The sequence below is a fragment of the Benincasa hispida genome, chromosome 9 (genome assembly GCF_027475165.1).
Source record: "Benincasa hispida cultivar pf3 chromosome 9, pf3_genome.v1.1, whole genome shotgun sequence".
In the NCBI taxonomy this organism is placed as follows: Eukaryota; Viridiplantae; Streptophyta; class Magnoliopsida; order Cucurbitales; family Cucurbitaceae; genus Benincasa; species Benincasa hispida.
In genome coordinates this window covers 69,903,686-69,920,171 of record NC_143486.1, presented here as the reverse complement: position 1 = coordinate 69,920,171, position 16,486 = coordinate 69,903,686, and the positions used below count along the sequence as shown (strand labels likewise).

At 34.4% G+C, this 16,486-nt stretch overlaps 2 protein-coding genes and 1 long non-coding RNA gene across 5 annotated transcripts in view; all 3 read left to right on the top strand.

The window, feature by feature from the left end:
• Positions 1-306: 306 nt before the first annotated feature.
• Positions 307-3,249, top strand: LOC120086093 (uncharacterized). Of its 2 annotated transcripts, none has more exons than XM_039042535.2 (3): positions 307-1,200; positions 1,864-2,137; positions 2,702-3,249. In XM_039042535.2, the coding sequence occupies exons 1-3, from the start codon at positions 880-882 to the stop codon at positions 3,076-3,078; spliced, it is 972 nt and encodes a 323-aa protein (XP_038898463.2). In that variant the 5' UTR covers positions 307-879; the 3' UTR covers positions 3,079-3,249. The 2 variants fall into 2 exon arrangements, with proteins under 2 accessions (XP_038898463.2, XP_090173790.1); XM_090317664.1 differs by having other exon boundaries at positions 385-1,200; positions 1,864-2,134.
• A 90-nt stretch (positions 3,250-3,339) lies between these two features.
• Positions 3,340-3,808, top strand: LOC150034042 (uncharacterized). The gene is made up of 3 exons (XR_016532036.1): positions 3,340-3,479; positions 3,565-3,667; positions 3,759-3,808. It is a non-coding gene; the product is annotated as an uncharacterized LOC150034042 (long non-coding RNA).
• Positions 3,809-10,465: 6,657 nt separating this feature from the next.
• Positions 10,466-16,486, top strand: part of EMB2410 (embryo defective 2410) — a 41,585-nt gene continuing 35,564 nt past the window's right edge. The window contains exons 1-5 of one of the 2 annotated variants that reach the window (XM_039041844.2): positions 10,466-12,967; positions 13,462-13,660; positions 13,778-13,837; positions 14,275-14,379; positions 15,785-15,925. In XM_039041844.2, coding sequence (XP_038897772.1) covers positions 11,094-12,967; positions 13,462-13,660; positions 13,778-13,837; positions 14,275-14,379; positions 15,785-15,925 — 2,379 coding nt within the window. In that variant the 5' untranslated portion in view covers positions 10,466-11,093. The remainder of the gene's footprint in view (positions 12,968-13,461; positions 13,661-13,777; positions 13,838-14,274; positions 14,380-15,784; positions 15,926-16,486) is intronic. The other variant, XM_039041845.2, reaches the window with a different exon arrangement.

The window sequence follows — 16,486 nt, the reverse complement described above, 5'->3', positions numbered from 1 at the left end:
ACCCAAATAAGAATATTCTACCTTTCTTTATATTATAAAATTGTCTAATATGCATTAATAAGTAACAACACTTCGTGTTAAAACAGAAAAAAGAAAAAGGAATATGTGATATTTACGAATCCCCCAACTGAATAGTGAAAATAATGGGTTGCATGCGAAAGGCATAAAAACGGCGGCGTATTCATGATGAAAAAATTTGTAGTGACAGATCAACAACACGGGCACCGCCTTTGGCAATTTCAAGAAAATTCAGAATTAATAATAATAATAATAAAGAAATAAAGAAATAAAACCAGATTTTGCCCTAACTGCAAATTCAACAAAATTCAAGCCCTTTTTTCGAAAACTCACCCCTATAAAGTCTCCTCTTTCTTCTTTCTTTCTCCCATTACGTTATCGTCTCCTCCGTTTTGCCCTACACTATCCATTTTCCCTCTTCGTTTCACGTATAATCCATCGATTTTTCTTCCGCTTCTATCATAGAATTCATAAAATCCTCAATTTCTTGTTGTTTAGTAGTTTTCTTTGTTAATCTTTCATCTTCAACTTGTGCAGAATCCGAAACCCTAATTTTCTGTTTGCCTCGCCTTCAAATCTGTCGCAAATCTTTGATCTATCAATCGAGAAATTTGCATCGGTTTTGTTTTTTTTTTTTTTTTTTTTTTTTTTGTCGAGAATTTTGCTGGGGATTTATTGATTTATATTTTCTTTTACTCTTCGTCGGACTTGATTGGGCGTTGTCTGATTTCAGTTCGCTGCCCGGAGATTTGGTTTCGTCAATAAAATTCTTGTACTTTGAGGAATTTTAGAATCCGACCTTCGTTTTTACGATTTCATTGTTTTTGCGTCGTTTTGGTTGATCTGTTTTTTTATCTGAAAATGGTCGGTGGTGGAAGCAGGAGGGACGAGGGTTCTTTGGTTATCAACAACACCAATGTTTTTGCTGCCCTCGAAACTCTCAGGAAGAAGAAGAAGTCCGACAAGGAACGCAAGAATAAAGGGTCATCTAAGTCTCAGTCATCCCAGCCTAAGGAACCTGAACCTCAAGTTTTTTGGGCACCCGCTCCATTAACTTCAAAATCATGGGCCGATGTGGATGATGAAGACGATGACGATTACTATGCCACGACTGCTCCGCCGCAGGCTGTGTGGGGCTCCTCGGAGGCTCACGAGAGCAAGGAGAGGCCGAGCAATGTAGAGGTGTGGACAATTACTTTTATCTCGTGAACCATGCTGATAAATTCACTGACTTGTGTATCTGTATCTATGTTAATTTATCGTTTATTGGCTGGTTATACGAGGAAGAAGACTAATTCATACCTTTTTTTTAAAAAAATAATAAATAATTGGTCACGAGAATGGCCCTCAAAGTATACTTGGGTGCCATTTTCTGTCCACCATGTAGCTACTATGTTTGGTTAAGAGCGGCGTCATAGGACTCATAACATATGCAGGAAAGATGTGAAGTGGAAGGAACAAACTTAATTTCCATTACTCAAGTATCCATTGCGATTCGTCTGATGTTTCTGTTCATGCTGAAATTGATTGAGTGGGTTGGCTGGCTGTAATGCACATTGTCCTGTATAATATTTTAGGTTGATTATGCTTTTATAACGACTAAAGGCATAACAGGTGTGTTTTATTGTGCTTGTCATATTTTGATGGCAATATTTATTTTCGTTGAAACCTCATAGTTTTATGCGTCGTAGTATTCATTCATAGATGCATGGGAGAGGCCTTGCAATATCTCTACATGCTATCCTGTTGAATAAAATATGTGAGAAATGTGCCTGGGTGTGCCTCATAAGTACTTTCTTATTTATTGCTGGGAAAGTCCTGCTGAGTACGGGTATCTGATTGTAGGAGAGTGAGAGTGAAGATGACATCCTTGATGAAGTTGATTATGAGCTTGAGGATGAGCATGAAAATGAGCATGAGCATGAGCATGAACCAGAGGTTCCTGTGCATCCTGAGCCAGCTGTGAAGAAGGCTCCTGAAGCCTCTGTGGCACCAAAGGAGGCCGAGAGGCAACTTTCCAAGAAGGAAAGGAAGAAGAAGGAACTTGCTGAACTCGATGCCCTTCTGGCTGATTTTGGAGTAAGCCAGAAAGACAGCAACAGTCAAGACGAGTCGCGTGGTAATACCACTTTTGTGTTTCAATCCTTGCACTGCTATTTTTGCTTCCCCCATTTGTCTTTCCATGTTTATCGTTCTAAAAGTTTAGCTCTAGCTCCACTCCACCATATGCTCTTGTGAAAGTTTTGTTTCAAATGGCAATAGGAATTTTGTCTTTCTTCATACATCACACTAATTGGTCATTGTAGCACAGATGTGGGTATGAAGCCCTACAAATATCTTGACGGAATTGTGGCATTGTTAACTCCTTGTTTGTCTACCATTGACAGTCAACTGCTGGATTTGTTCCTATTGTGACGAGGGCTTCATATTTAGAGTGTGAATACCCTTCCATTCATAGTCATTGCGTTAGATGATTGTGACAATGTCCTCCTATGGTCTTCTCCAGTCCTTTTTTTTTTTTGGAAACATCTTCATTCTTCTCGTTGTTATTCAAGCATTGGGAACTTTATGGATTGAATACAGGCAAATGTATATAATTGATTACGGATTCTTTACTAATGGAGGAGGTTGCCGAGCATGTCTTACGAAGTCTTTTGTTTTTTGTTTTATTTGGCATTTCTAGATGTGCAAGAAAAGAGAGATGGAGAATCCAATGGAGATGGTGTAAAGAAGGAAAATGCCCCTTCAGAGTCCAAAAGTGCTAAGAAGAAAAAGAAGAAGGAGAAGAAGGAGGTCAAAGATCAGGATCAGCGGAACAATTCTGACGTTAACACCGTGCCAGATGAACTTGCTGGGAATGGTGATGCGGAGGAAGATGCATCGGCAGTTGATGTGAAGGAGCGGCTTAAGAAGGTGACATCTATAAAGAAGAAGAAATCTAACAAAGAGATGGACTCTGCTGCCAAAGCTGCCGCCGTTGAGGCTGCAGCGAGGAGCGCGAGACTTGCAGCCGCAAAAAAGAGAGATAAGAACCATTACAACCAACAGCCTGTGCGGTAAAAAGTGCCCTTGTTTTTTCTTCTTTCCGTCTATAACTGGACATATGTTTCTCATTGTTTGTATAAGCAATGCAGAATAATCTCTCTGGGCTCTCAAATCTGGTTTTTGTGGACAGTGGCATTAGTTGTATTAAAATGGATTCGGGGAATTTTCGCCCTTTTCTTTTCTGGATCCCTTGTGGTTCATCATTTGTCTCCCAATTCTGTTTTTCCATGTCTCTACTCTTTAAAATATCTAGGTTTGTCTTGTAGCTCTAGTTACAAAATCTGTCTTTTGATTGTGTCGATATTCTCTTTTGAACTCCAAGACAGTACAACTTATAGAACAGACCTTGTTCGTGATTGTGTCGATTTTCAAAACTCCAATTTCTTTCCGTGAACACTGATCCATAGAGCTCAAAGGTATTTTATCGTCTAGGATTGCTGGATATTTGTTTAACGTTTATGAATGTGCTATGATCTAATTCTCTTGGGTACTTTTGTTTAGAATTATCCACCTGAAGCAATTGGATAGTGATGGGAGGTTAGAATTATTATAAGCTGAGATGATTGGATTCTGTCTAGTCGTTGATTTACTTAACGTCACAGAGGTGAGAAATTATGATGTATTATTTAAAGTCAACTATTTTATAATATATGTTGATGATGTTGGATTCTGAAAGGTTAATAAAATATTTTTAGATAACATCCACGAACAGATATAAAGAGATCGACTATGAGTTTCAAGTCAACCTGCCTGCCTTGTGTTTAAATGGCAGCTGCTTTTGTCTTGTTTTCCCTCACATTTTCTTCTTGTTTCAACCATTTTTTTGTGACCCCTAGCCATCATACACCTTGACTCGAGAACCCCTTGACAGGACATCATAGGACTGTTTGGAGATCTAACATGAAATGATATATCTCCATATCTTATATCATCTCGATGTTTGGGGGTCTATTAATCTATTTCACCGACTTTAATTGTGAGTCTATTTTTTGAACGTGTTTTGTATCTCACCGTCATTTTTCTTTCGTGTATCGTATGACATGTTAGTGCTTGAACATTCTCGATCATTCATTATTCATTTTTTTATCAGAACTCTTCAGACATCAGAGCTCTCCACATCTTATATCATCTCAACACTCTAAATAGTCTTATGCATAGATTATCTTGTATTTAGTGATGATGCTTGGGAGTGATTAATGGTTTAAATCATCTTTCGTTTTCAAAATCACCCTACAACATGGTTTTAGGACCTATTTGGATGATTAAAGAAATATTTTTTAAAAAAGTTCACTTTTATTTAAACACTTTTGATTATAACCCTTTAAAATATACTTCAAATGTTATTTTGAGTGATTGTCAAATACTTTATTTAAAAAAAAATGAATTGATTTTTTTAATTTAAATACTTAATATATCACATTTTCAAGATCAATTTTGATGGTATAAAAATTACATTTGAAAATGTAAATTTAAATATTAAAGATCAATTTTGATGGTATAAAAATTATATTTGAAAATGTGTATTTTTGAATTGTTTTTTTAGATATATCTATGAGAATTCTCTTATTCCAAATTGCATTTTAGATTTGGGATTGGCTTTTTATTCAGTTTTAGATTTGGGTTTGGCTTTTTATTCTTACTGTTCCGAGAAAAAAAATTAGATTGAAATCTTGGTTTATTTGATTTCTATAAAAAATTGAACTCCCTCTGCACTTGATAAACAATATTTTTTTGGTGCAAGCCTGTGATTTTGCCATGCCTACACAATACTACTCTACGTGTATTATGAGCCTATCCAACACCACACTACCGTAGGATATGAAGGAAATGGGAGAATCCAGCTGATTCATTGGGTTAGACACCATTTTTTTTTTCTTGAACAAGTTCATTGCTCAAGGTTTGAACATTTCAAAAAGTCTTGCATCATAGCTCGTAGTGAAATGGTAAAAATACTCTTATTTAATATCTCGAGAAGATGAGATTGGAGAACAGTAAAATATAAGTAACAATTTGGTGTCATGGACGGTTCATATCACTTTGTGCGTGTCATGTTTCATCGGTTTTTTTTCTAAATTAAAGAAAATATATGTCAATTGTTGAATTATGTCCATTTTTTACAACGATTTGGGGAGATGTATAAACATACTTTGAGTACATACACATGTAACAATGACAAACTTTTTTGTGACCAACCGTTGTCTTGGCTTGATCTTTTTACATCAATTTTATCTAAGTTGATTTTTTGCCATAAACATGTGGTAATTGTATTTAACCTATTGCATCAATAGAAGACATTCCTACTTAACTAGTTACTTGTATATTTTATGGTTGAACATTTTCCTTTTAGCTTTTATACATCTTGAGTGTTAATGTCATTTTATATGATTGTGTTACTAATTTAATATTGTTCAATTATTTCAAACATGTCTTCAACCAGACGGTTAGAGAGATTTCAATCCTCATTCTTTTTCATCTATTGAACTAGAAATGAAATAGATAAATGATTGTTCTCTTTAACTAATCTCGTATATATTAATTCTTTCAAGTTATACTCCTTCATAAGTACTATATGAAGGAATATAGTAAACTTTAGACAGAGATCGAGTAAAAAAAAACCATCATTCACGCTCACTCAACACTTTGCTTGTATCGCAATGCAAGTATTTGTTCACTTGTACAATGAAAGTTAAAAAATCTAATATTATGATTGTTGGTGAACATTGTGGTTTAATTCTAATATAACTAAATTTATCGTAGAGCTGTAAATGGATACATTTAATGCAATCTTGCCATTCCTAGCAAAGTCTTCATGACATAGGACTAGTGGATAGAATAAGACTTTCATGGTTCCATTGGCTAAGTCTTGAGAAAAATGTTAGAACTAAGTATATGTGATCCTAAAAATTGTAAATTTATTTTTATGATTTGATAAAATACTATGAGTAGTTTTAAAATTTTGACAATACCCTCGACGTCCAAACCACTGAGATTGGAATCTACCTTTTTTTCAAATCATAGAGACAGATATCGTCGTCTAACTAAATTTTCAGGAAAAATATGAATTTTGATCCTAAACTTGTATTCGTTGTACTAATTTGGACAACAAATTTAAATTTTATTAAATTTGACCTTAAACTTATATAACCGTGACAAGTTTAGTTCCAACTCAATTTTGTTGATTCACCAACTTATTTGAACAAAAAAATAATGTAAAAACATTCACAAACTCATTAATTTCAATAAAGTCAAGTCTACATAAATTTAAGTCGGACCTATGTACAAACTAACCATCAAATTACATTCTCGAGTATAGTAATTAATTACATAAAAAATAACTCATTTTATTTTTCCCTAAAAAATAAATATTCACCAATTTCATATGCCTTATAGTTTATCAAACGCATAGGAACCAGCTTTATATTTATTTAATAATACTTTGAGTGAAAAACTTTTTCGAAGATTAAGATTGTAATTTTTTTAAAATTTGATTAAAATTACAACAATTATATAAGTTGACGGTCGAAATTGAAAGTTATAGGTCCAAATTAATACAACCTAACAAGCTTTTGGTCAAAATTAATATCCCAAAATTTGATTAGATGCAAATTTTTAAGTAAAAGAGCCTAATCGTTTTGGTGTCCAGCCTTCTTCTTGATCAACAAGTGTTTGAGGGTAAAGCTTGTTCGACTGTTGTTTCTCTATTTGGGTTTTTATTATCCGTATATATTGTATTTTTGCACACGTGGCCGTTTACATTCCAAAACAATTTTTTCGTAGACAACTATTTTCGGCTAGAAATAACTTCTGGCCCAAAAGGGTAAAAGGAAATGAAAAAAAAGAGAGAGAGAGAGAGAAAATATTTGATAAGTTAAAAAATATCGTGGATTTTTAAATTATTGACAAAAATGAGGTACATGGGAAAATATTTTTAAAAATATGTGAGAATAAAAAGTATTGACAAAAATATGATAGTTTTGGTATGAAGGAAAATTGTGTACGCATGATTAACCTTTAATCCATTCAGCACCACAGCTCAATTGGTTGACTGGTCGAATAGAGACTCGTGGACCGAGTCCATGATTACCGTAATCGTGGACCAGGTCCATGGTTTGTTTCTTAAAAAAAAAAATCGATTGCCTAATCATATTTTTAATCGAAAATGTCCAACAATATTAAGACTTGTGGACTGGGTCCACAAATTCCTCCATTATTAAACTTAATTATATATTTAATCTACAATGAAAACATAATTATTCTGCACACATTTATTTTTTTAAAAAAAAATGTCATAATACTAAAGAAGATTTACGATTAGTTATTTAATTTGAAAATAATAGTTCACATGAAGTTTAAAGACGATGACCCTTACCCCACATGGGGTCGTCTTCGCATGCCTCTAAATTAGCTTCACCCTATCGTCGTTGTCATCTACAACGAATACGTCTTTGATCAGCGTCAGCAACATTGAGTCGTATTATTTGTTGAATAATACTTTCTATGTTGACCAATGTTTGGTGATACATATAAAAATATTTTGTACGATAAAAAAAATAAATATTAAACAATATTCATATCATATATTTGGAAAATTTTCGATTTTTAAATCTCTTACCATGCAGTAATATTAAGCGTTGTCAGGTGTGATAAATCGCCTCGTGATTAAATCGTATCAGGAAAAGTAGTCATCTGATATAGTTGGCCCATTTGTTATTTCTCCCCGTGCACAACGATCACGTCGTCCATATCAGTAGGATATATATTCCGCATGAATTTGACGTCAGTCTTGGTCGTGCTTACCTCTCAAATAGCACAACGAAGGTATCGTTTGTCGCAAACCGAGCTATCTTAACACACGACCTGGATGATGCCACTCTACTTTTTTTAAAAAAAAAATAAAAAATAGTTATACATCCAAAATGTTTTAAATATTCATTTATATATACATTTGTTACCTGATCGTGCATCATTGTCAATATTTTTTGGTATACTAGCGACATATTTGTTGCTTGTTCAGAGGCAGTTAATACACCACTCAAACTTTTTTTTTTTTAAATATAAATAATTTATATTATTACATAAACTGATAATGAAATAAATATATAAATAAAATAATACCGGACACTAAGTGGACAACGACCTGGGGTCTGTAACTAGATTTGTGGTGCTCTAAATATGATTTATTCCAATGACCAAACACAAAATTGCTTTTCTCTTGGCTTGCCACACCCATTTATAATTAACAATATAGCCATATTGTTTTTTAATTGCTTATTAGAGTAGGACAACAAGTATCCCAATATCAACTCTAACCAAATTTTGGATTTCGATACTCGTAAAATTTGAATCAAGTTGTGAATGGTCCTATGTCAATTATGAAAACAAACACGGGTGTTCCTCTTCAAGTCTGGTGATTTCAAACATCCCATGAGTTTTATGCCGACATGCCCGTAACCTCAAATCACGACCATTCTTCCACTATTTGCATCTGACATACCAAATATCTTAATTTGACTACACTACAATAATCTCATAGTGTTTTATCACACATTATTTTTTTACAGCAAAATCTTCTTTAGTATTAAATAATATTTATGTATTAAACTATAATTATCTATACATATATTAATTTTCTCCAAAGTTGACCCTCATTCACGTGTTGAATTAGTAATTTCCCAATCTATTTAGGTGAACATATGGTACCAACTCGAGATCACGTTCACCACTCCTATCATTTCCAAATAATTCATCAAGATTAAAATCAATATCACTATTTCCATCATTTTCAGGTTCAATAATGACTAAATTTTAAAAGATTCATCGACATATTTATTATGATTTTTTCAACGGTTATAGTTGACAAAAAAGTATGTTAATACGACAAAAAAATTTATTTATTCATTTATAAGAAATCCAAATATTTTCTTAAACCAACTCAACAAAAAACCCAGCCAATAAATCCAATTTTTAGGTTCAACATATAAAATCTAAAGATTATATATTTAAATCAACCTAAATAAAAAACAAATACATATATATTCAAACCCCAAATACATATATTTTCTTAAATCAACGAAACAAATAGGGCAACAAAATCATAAAAAAAAAAAAAAAAAAAAACCAGCCCAACAAAATCCAATTTCTTGGGTATCATATTATAAAGATTATACATTTAAATCATGGATCCATAAACTATATATTTAATTCAGCCAAAATGCAAACAAATTGATATATATATATATATATATATCCTTTATTGACTGGTGGTGAACCCTCATCTCTTCTTTTTGGGTCCGTCCGTAACAGCTAACTCCCTTTCCTCCTAAAGGGTCAAAGGGGCCTACCCGTGCATTTTGCTAACTCTCTATCAACTGCCCCCCTAAAAAGAAGAGAATTTTCCAGTCCTGCGCGAGGAATAGGCCTTCATCCAGGTGAGAGATTGAAGAAGAAAGCGATGTGTGCCCCGCCTTTTCCTCGAAAGGTGGTTGATCCTCATTTTCATAAACAAATACATATATTGGGAAAAATTAAAGAAAAAAAAGCAATAAGAGAGGAGAAAAAGGTAATCGTAAAGATGGCGTACGATGGTGGATTTGGTGACCGACGGTAATGGGGAGGAAGAAAAGAGAAAAAGCTTTCGGATGGGAAAAAGAAGGGCTGCGGCCGTTTAAGGGATCACGTATACCCGGTACACGACTTAGGGTAATCGTGGACCCGGTCCACGATTACCTCGGTCAACGCTGCATGACTGCCACATTGGCAGTCTGCGCGTGCAGTATCGGGTACACGATTAAAAAACCTATTTTGGTCAATATTATACACCTAACATTGTTTTTGTTAATATGTATTAAAATAACATTATTTAAAAAAATAAAAAATATTAGAAAAATTACCTTTTTGATCCTCGAAGAATATGTGTTTGATCCTTCGGTTTTAAAAATGTATCTTTTTAGTCCCAAAATTTATAAGAATAGACTCATTTGATCCCTAAATTTTTAAAATGTACTTTTTAATCTTCAAATTTTTAAAAATAGATTTAAAAAATTTCTTAAATAACTTTATACTATTATTATGAATAAATGAAAAGAATAATTTTTCTTTTAACTTTTTATTTCTAATTTTAAACACCATATCTTTAAAAAATTAAACAAAAAGAATATTTCATCAATTTTTAAAATCTATTTTTATAAATTTGAGATTAAAAAGGAGTATCTTAAAAATTAAGATACCAAATAGACTTATTTTTCTAAATTTAAGATTAAAAAGAGAATTTTTTAAGATTTAGAAACGAAATACACATATTCTTCCGGAAACTAAAAAGTTAATTTTCCCAAAAATAAAAAACGGAACTTTATCGGCTAAAATGCTTGAAACTTCTAAATACACCCACCCGCGTTCCAAAATTGGATTCGCGGTATGTGGGGTGGGCGTAAGAGAACCCGCGGCTCACAGTGACGTAATCTCTCTCTCTCTACAAGCAAAGACAAAATCGTTGCTGAATGAGCTGACACTTGCCCAATAATTTCCAATTCTTCCGCTTTGATTCATTTCGTCTTCAAATTTCTCAGAAACGCATTGCTCAATCGCTACAGGTTCTACCTTCATCCCAGTTTCCATGTGTTTTTCTTTCTAAGCCATGCAGTTAGGCACATACGTTCGACTGGAAAGTGTTGGCGTCTCCAGCTGATTGTTTATTCTTACGTTTTTCTTTTGAAATGGGTGTTGGAAAGTGTTTTGTTGCGAATGATTGAGAGGTTGTTATTTGTCTACTAATTTGGGACTCAGGATTTTGAGCTACCAGGGTTATCTGATTCTCATATTGGGTCTAATTGTTTTTGCTTCTAATTGATGATTTGGTATTTTTGTTGGTTCGGTGAAACATAAATAGCTTGGTTCATGTTGAAATTGGTAGATGATCGATTCTATTCTATGCCTGGGGTATTGCTGATAGTTTGAATTGTCAGGGGACTGAGACCTGCTTCTTGGTCCCCCACAGATGAATTGTTTTTGGTTTGAGCGAGACTAGGAGGATAATGAACGTGAAACTTGATTCTTCTTTCTTTGGGACTCCACTTCATAGCTCATTGCATTGTATAAAGAATGGGAAGTTTGTTTATTTGCGTCGAGGCCGATTGTTGAAACGGGACTCTAAGAAGTACGTATGTGCAAAGCATAACGATTGGAATGCTCGAGTAGATAGATTTTCGCGTTTTTGTGTGCAGCATTTGAAGTCTTTGAGTATAAAGCTTAGGCCAAGACATGAATCTTTGATGAAATGTGCCAATGAACCTTTTGTTCAAACAAAATCTCTATCAAGTTTATTGCGTCCTGCGTGGAACGAGGGGTTGTTTTTAATTAGATGTTCTGCATTTGTTGCTGTTGTATCTGGTATATGCTTACTGGTATGGTATGGACAGACAAAAGCCAAGGGCTTTGTTGAAGCTAAGCTTCTTCCTTCTGTTTGCAAAGCAGTCAGTGACTGTATTCAGCGTGATCTTGATTTTGGAAAGGTTAGAAGTATTACACCCTTGAGCATCACACTAGAGTCATGTTCAATTGGTCCAGATGGGGAAGAATTTTCTTGCGGTGAGGTTCCCACCATGAAACTTCGTGTTTTACCTTTCACCAGTTTGAGGAGAGGGAGGGTAATAATTGATGTGGTATTGTCTCATCCAAGTGTGGTAGTTGTGCAGAAGAGGGATTATACGTGGTTGGGGCTACCCTTTCCATCTGAAGGGACCTCGCAGAGGCATTCTTCTTCAGAAGAAGGGATTGACAATCGTACAAAAATCAGGAGAATTGCCAGGGAAGATGCAGCTGCTCTCTGGGCCAAAGATAGGGATGATGCGGCTAGGGAAGCAGCTGAGATGGGTTTTGTTGTTTTTGACAGGAGTTCAGGTTTGTATGATAGTAGCGATTTGAAGGAGGATGTAGGTCCTACAATAGATATTGAAAACTATAAAACATGTTTTTTCACGGATAATGATGTTCATTTGAGGGAACATCACTGCATGGATACAGATGTAGACTATAAAATAAAGCATGCGGATTCAGAGAAGTATTTTGATGTAAAAAGCCCCAATACAAGGCTTAAATTCTTGTCCAGAGTAATGAAATCGCCTATAAAAGGCCAATCAAAGAGGAAGGCAAGCGGAGATGATATATACGTAAATAATTTTACTGCAAAAAAGAGAACTCTTAGACGCAGTACATTGGCAGCTCAGGATTATTTCAAGGGTGCATCTGAGGGGAAGTTTGTTGAGCCTTCACAATTACACAGGAGTTTCAATAATGTGAACCTTGACGCCTACTTGATCAAAAGTGTGGATGAAACTAATGCTGCCTCCTCCATCGCGAATACAGATGTCCAGTATGAGAAACAAAGTTTAGATGCAAAATTGCATTCTCTTAAAGAAGGGGATATTGATATTCGGAACCATATAGATGATCAGATTTCTACAGTTACAGGCTTGGGAAATAAAGACAAAAGATCCTTTTCAGTTACTCCCAGCATTGATGAGTCCAACGTGAAAAAGGACGATGTTGTAGGATCTGATCATATTCTTGATGGAATTTCTGATCAAATGTGTAACACATCTCAAACACCAACTTCAACAGTTCATGAACATCAGCATGGATCATCTGGGCCTACTTCTTTCTGGGCACTAAGCCCAGAATCAGCTTTATCTTATTTTCCTAAAGATGTGCGGAAGAAGCTGATGTACCATCTTAGCATGTACGTTCAAAACCTGAAATTTGGCTTGGTTCAACACGCTAGAGGTATTGTAGATGGTGGAGATGTAATGAAGAATAAAGGTACTGAGACAATGCTTCCAGTAACAATTGATTCTGTTCATTTCAAAGGCGGAACACTTATGTTACTTGCATATGGTGACAGAGAACCAAGGTAGTGTCTCCTTATTGTGTCTACTAACATCTCAAAAGTAGTTTATCTAAAAGGTGTTTTTATTTTTTGAAAACAATCTTTAGTACGGGAGAGAACAAAAAAGCAACAACTATATTTTCTAAGCATACATATATTTTTGGTTCAACTTCGAAGCTGGCCATCACGTGTGGGAATTGTATAGTATTGAAAGGTTATAGATGAATTGAGACACCACCAATGTCTGCATTAGCAATGCTAATAAACCGTTTTATATGCCAAGGATTGGGAAAAAAAAATGCTCAATGATGCCACCTTTTCTATTAGCCAGGTCCATTTTAAGATTTGCTAATGAACTGACTGAGACCATTTATATTAAGTGATTAGCTGGCAGGGAGCTTTTATAATACAATGGTAGGATCAAAATCAACATGGTTAAATTGGTGTATTCAATAATGTCAAACAAATGAAAACTCCATATGGACAAAGTGTTTACAATGTAAAATATATTTATCCAGAGAGATGGAGAATGTTAATGGACATGTGAAATTTCAAAATCATTATGGCAATGTGCACGTTCATTTGAGTGGTAATTGTAAGACATGGAGATCAGATTTTGTCTCTGGAGACGGTGGCTGGTTATCTGCAGATGTTTTTGTTGACATCTTTGAGCAGCAATGGCATTCAAATCTGAAGATTACCAACCTATTTGTTCCGGTATGCTACATAAGCAATAATTATCTATATTTAACTGCTGAGTTGAGATTTAGAAGTCTCCATCTACATTATATGAAGTGTTTGCTCATCATGGGTTCCCCTTTCATTTTTGTGCAGCTTTTTGAGAGAATTTTAGATATTCCAATCACGTGGTCCAAAGGAAGAGCCACTGGTGAGGTGCTTCTCTAACTTTTTGTCCTGCATATTCACATTTTACACTTGTTAGAAGGATATTAAAATTTTAAAGTTGTGACTAAATGGTATATGTTAACCTACTGATTTTATTTTATTTCTTATTAATATTTGTTTTAATTAGAAACAAAATTTAATTGTAGTCATGAAAAAGACTAATATTAAATAATACAGGCCCAAAAAGAAAAAAATAGAGATGAAGCAAAAAAAATTTAATGAGGAAAAAGAACTTCCCAAATCAGACAAATATCTCAAAAAGAAAAATCCGAAAATAGTATAGAAATAGAATGCCATTAACCTGTTGATGATTTACTAGCATGGAAAATTTAAATCAATATTTTAACAAAATTTGATACTGTAAAATTGCATTTATTTTATGTGGACTGCTATCAATTCTTTTTATTTTGTGAATCTGTTTTCAGGTTCACTTGTGCATGTCAAGAGGAGATACGTTTCCTAACTTTCAAGGGCAACTTGATGTGACCGGTTTGGCCTTTAAGATCTTTGATGCTCCATCAAGCTTTACTGTAAGTCTGACGTTGTCATTATAACCGTTTCCTCTCATTTCATGTACTAATTCTCTGCTATACCAGTATAAATTTAAGTGCATTGCAAGATTACTGCCTTTTTTGATTTATACGGGAATATGCTGGTCATAATAGATGACTGTTCTGATTCTTTTGATTCCAAATGGCTGCTTTGTGGTACGAATTTGTAGGTGCTTGGTGAAATTTCAGTCCAATATTTTATAATATTAAAAAATGGGCGTCATGTTTTGGCAATAAGTGTGAGTGAGGAATTGCTTCTGAGAACAACCCTTAAACTCCATCCTAAGTACTATATTTAGAATTATTCAAATGTCTCCAAGGTAAAAAATATAAAAAAATTTAGAATTATTCCAATTTTATGAACGTTTTAAACACAGTCAAATTGCTCTGAAATCTGGAGGATCAGAGTTTAGATGTTCAATTAGAAAGCACTCTTCACAGTCAAATTTCTTTTTGTTACCTTCGTGGAAAGGGAGAAATTTTCCTTGTCGTTTCTGCAAGTCTTTATGGAAGTCGAAGCTGCCTCATAAATGTGAGGTGTTTCTTTTGTCTCTATTCTTAGGCGGTGTCAATATGCAGAAACAAAATTCTTCTTTGATGCTACATCCAAACTGGTGATCCTTAGGTTTTTCTTCTCAGGAGGATGCCAACCATCTTTTTTATTCTTGTCTGACTGTAGTTCCACGTTGGCGAAGGCTGGTGAGAGGCTTTTGAGATTTCCTGGGTTCATATATCGTATTAGGTTGTAAATTTAAGGTTTTTCAAGTCACTGTGGGTTTGAGTTTAAGCACCCAGATGACAGTTCAATGATTAATGCTTGCACAATGATTTTGTGGAATATGTGGTTAGGCTGGGATAGAAAAATCATTAAGGAAGGGGAAAAATCAAGGGATCAACTGCTGGAAGAAATAGTTTTTCTATTAGTTTGGGCTTTTTTAGGCCCTTATACTTTTTAATTACTCTCTCATAATTTTTCTGACGTTGAAAAACTTTTTTTTTGTAACTCTGACTCTGAGGTTAAGGGTTTAATTTATTTATTATTCCTTGCTGTTCACAAACCAGTTTCTTATAGGAAAAGAACAATAGTCCTGGGTTGGTTTTGTTTATTGAAATTAATTATAGTATTACACATTTCAAGTGGAAATCCTATTATAGTATTATGTTTTTGAGCATGTTGAATACCACTGGCTTCTTTCCAAGTTTCATTCTTTATTCACTGTTGAAGCACGAAGCACTTCTTTCAATGTAGATTTTATTTAATTTTAAATAATTTCTGAAAATGCTATCTTGTGATTGGATTGAATATCTGGCTCATCGTACTCTTAGCTATTCTCCAATGCTGATTTAGAACTACAATATCATGGTAATTCAAGCACTTATGCAGGAAATAGCGGCAACTTTATGTTTCCGTGGTCAGAGAATATTTGTACAGAATGCAAGTGGTTGGTTTGGCAGCGCTCCATTAGAGGCATCTGGTGACTTTGGCATTCATCCGGAAGAAGGAGAGTTCCATTTGATGTGTCAGGTATGTTCGTATTTAGGGGAAGCTGTAAACAATTATTTTGCCTTGTCATCTAATGAATAAGGCAAGATTCTTCGAGTACAAAGTCCTCACCTTCTAGTTTCTTCCACAAAAAGAGAACATTGAGAGGAGAACAAAGTCATTGAAGGACATCTAAGTTGCAGTCCTTCTTCTGTTCTGAGTCCTAGGCAACCTGTTCACGTCAACACTCTTAACCTTCTTGGGGCATTTTACTTTGAACATCTTCTCAGATAGTTTTATTTCACAAGATAACCATCATGGGTTGGCCTAGTGGTAAAGAAAGAGACATAGTATCAATAAATGACTAAGAGGTCAAGGGCTCAATTCTTGGTGAAGGTACCTACGAATTAATTTCCTATGAGTTTCCTTGACACCCAAATGTTGTAGGGTCAGGCGGGTTGTCCCGTGAGATTAGTCGAGGTGCGTGTAAGCTGGTCCGGACGCTCACAAATATATATATATATATATATATATATATATATATATATATATATATATATAAAGTTCCATTTCACAATATATTTATGTATGTGTATATATTTA

Coding starts and splice junctions, on each gene's coding strand:
- LOC120086093 (XM_039042535.2), top strand. CDS start 880: ATGGTCGGTGGTGGAAGCAGGAGGGACGAGGGTTCTTTGGTTATCAAC. Junction 1,201..1,863: donor AGAGGCCGAGCAATGTAGAG/GTGTGGACAATT, acceptor ATCTGATTGTAG/GAGAGTGAGAGTGAAGATGA. Junction 2,138..2,701: donor CAGTCAAGACGAGTCGCGTG/GTAATACCACTT, acceptor TGGCATTTCTAG/ATGTGCAAGAAAAGAGAGAT.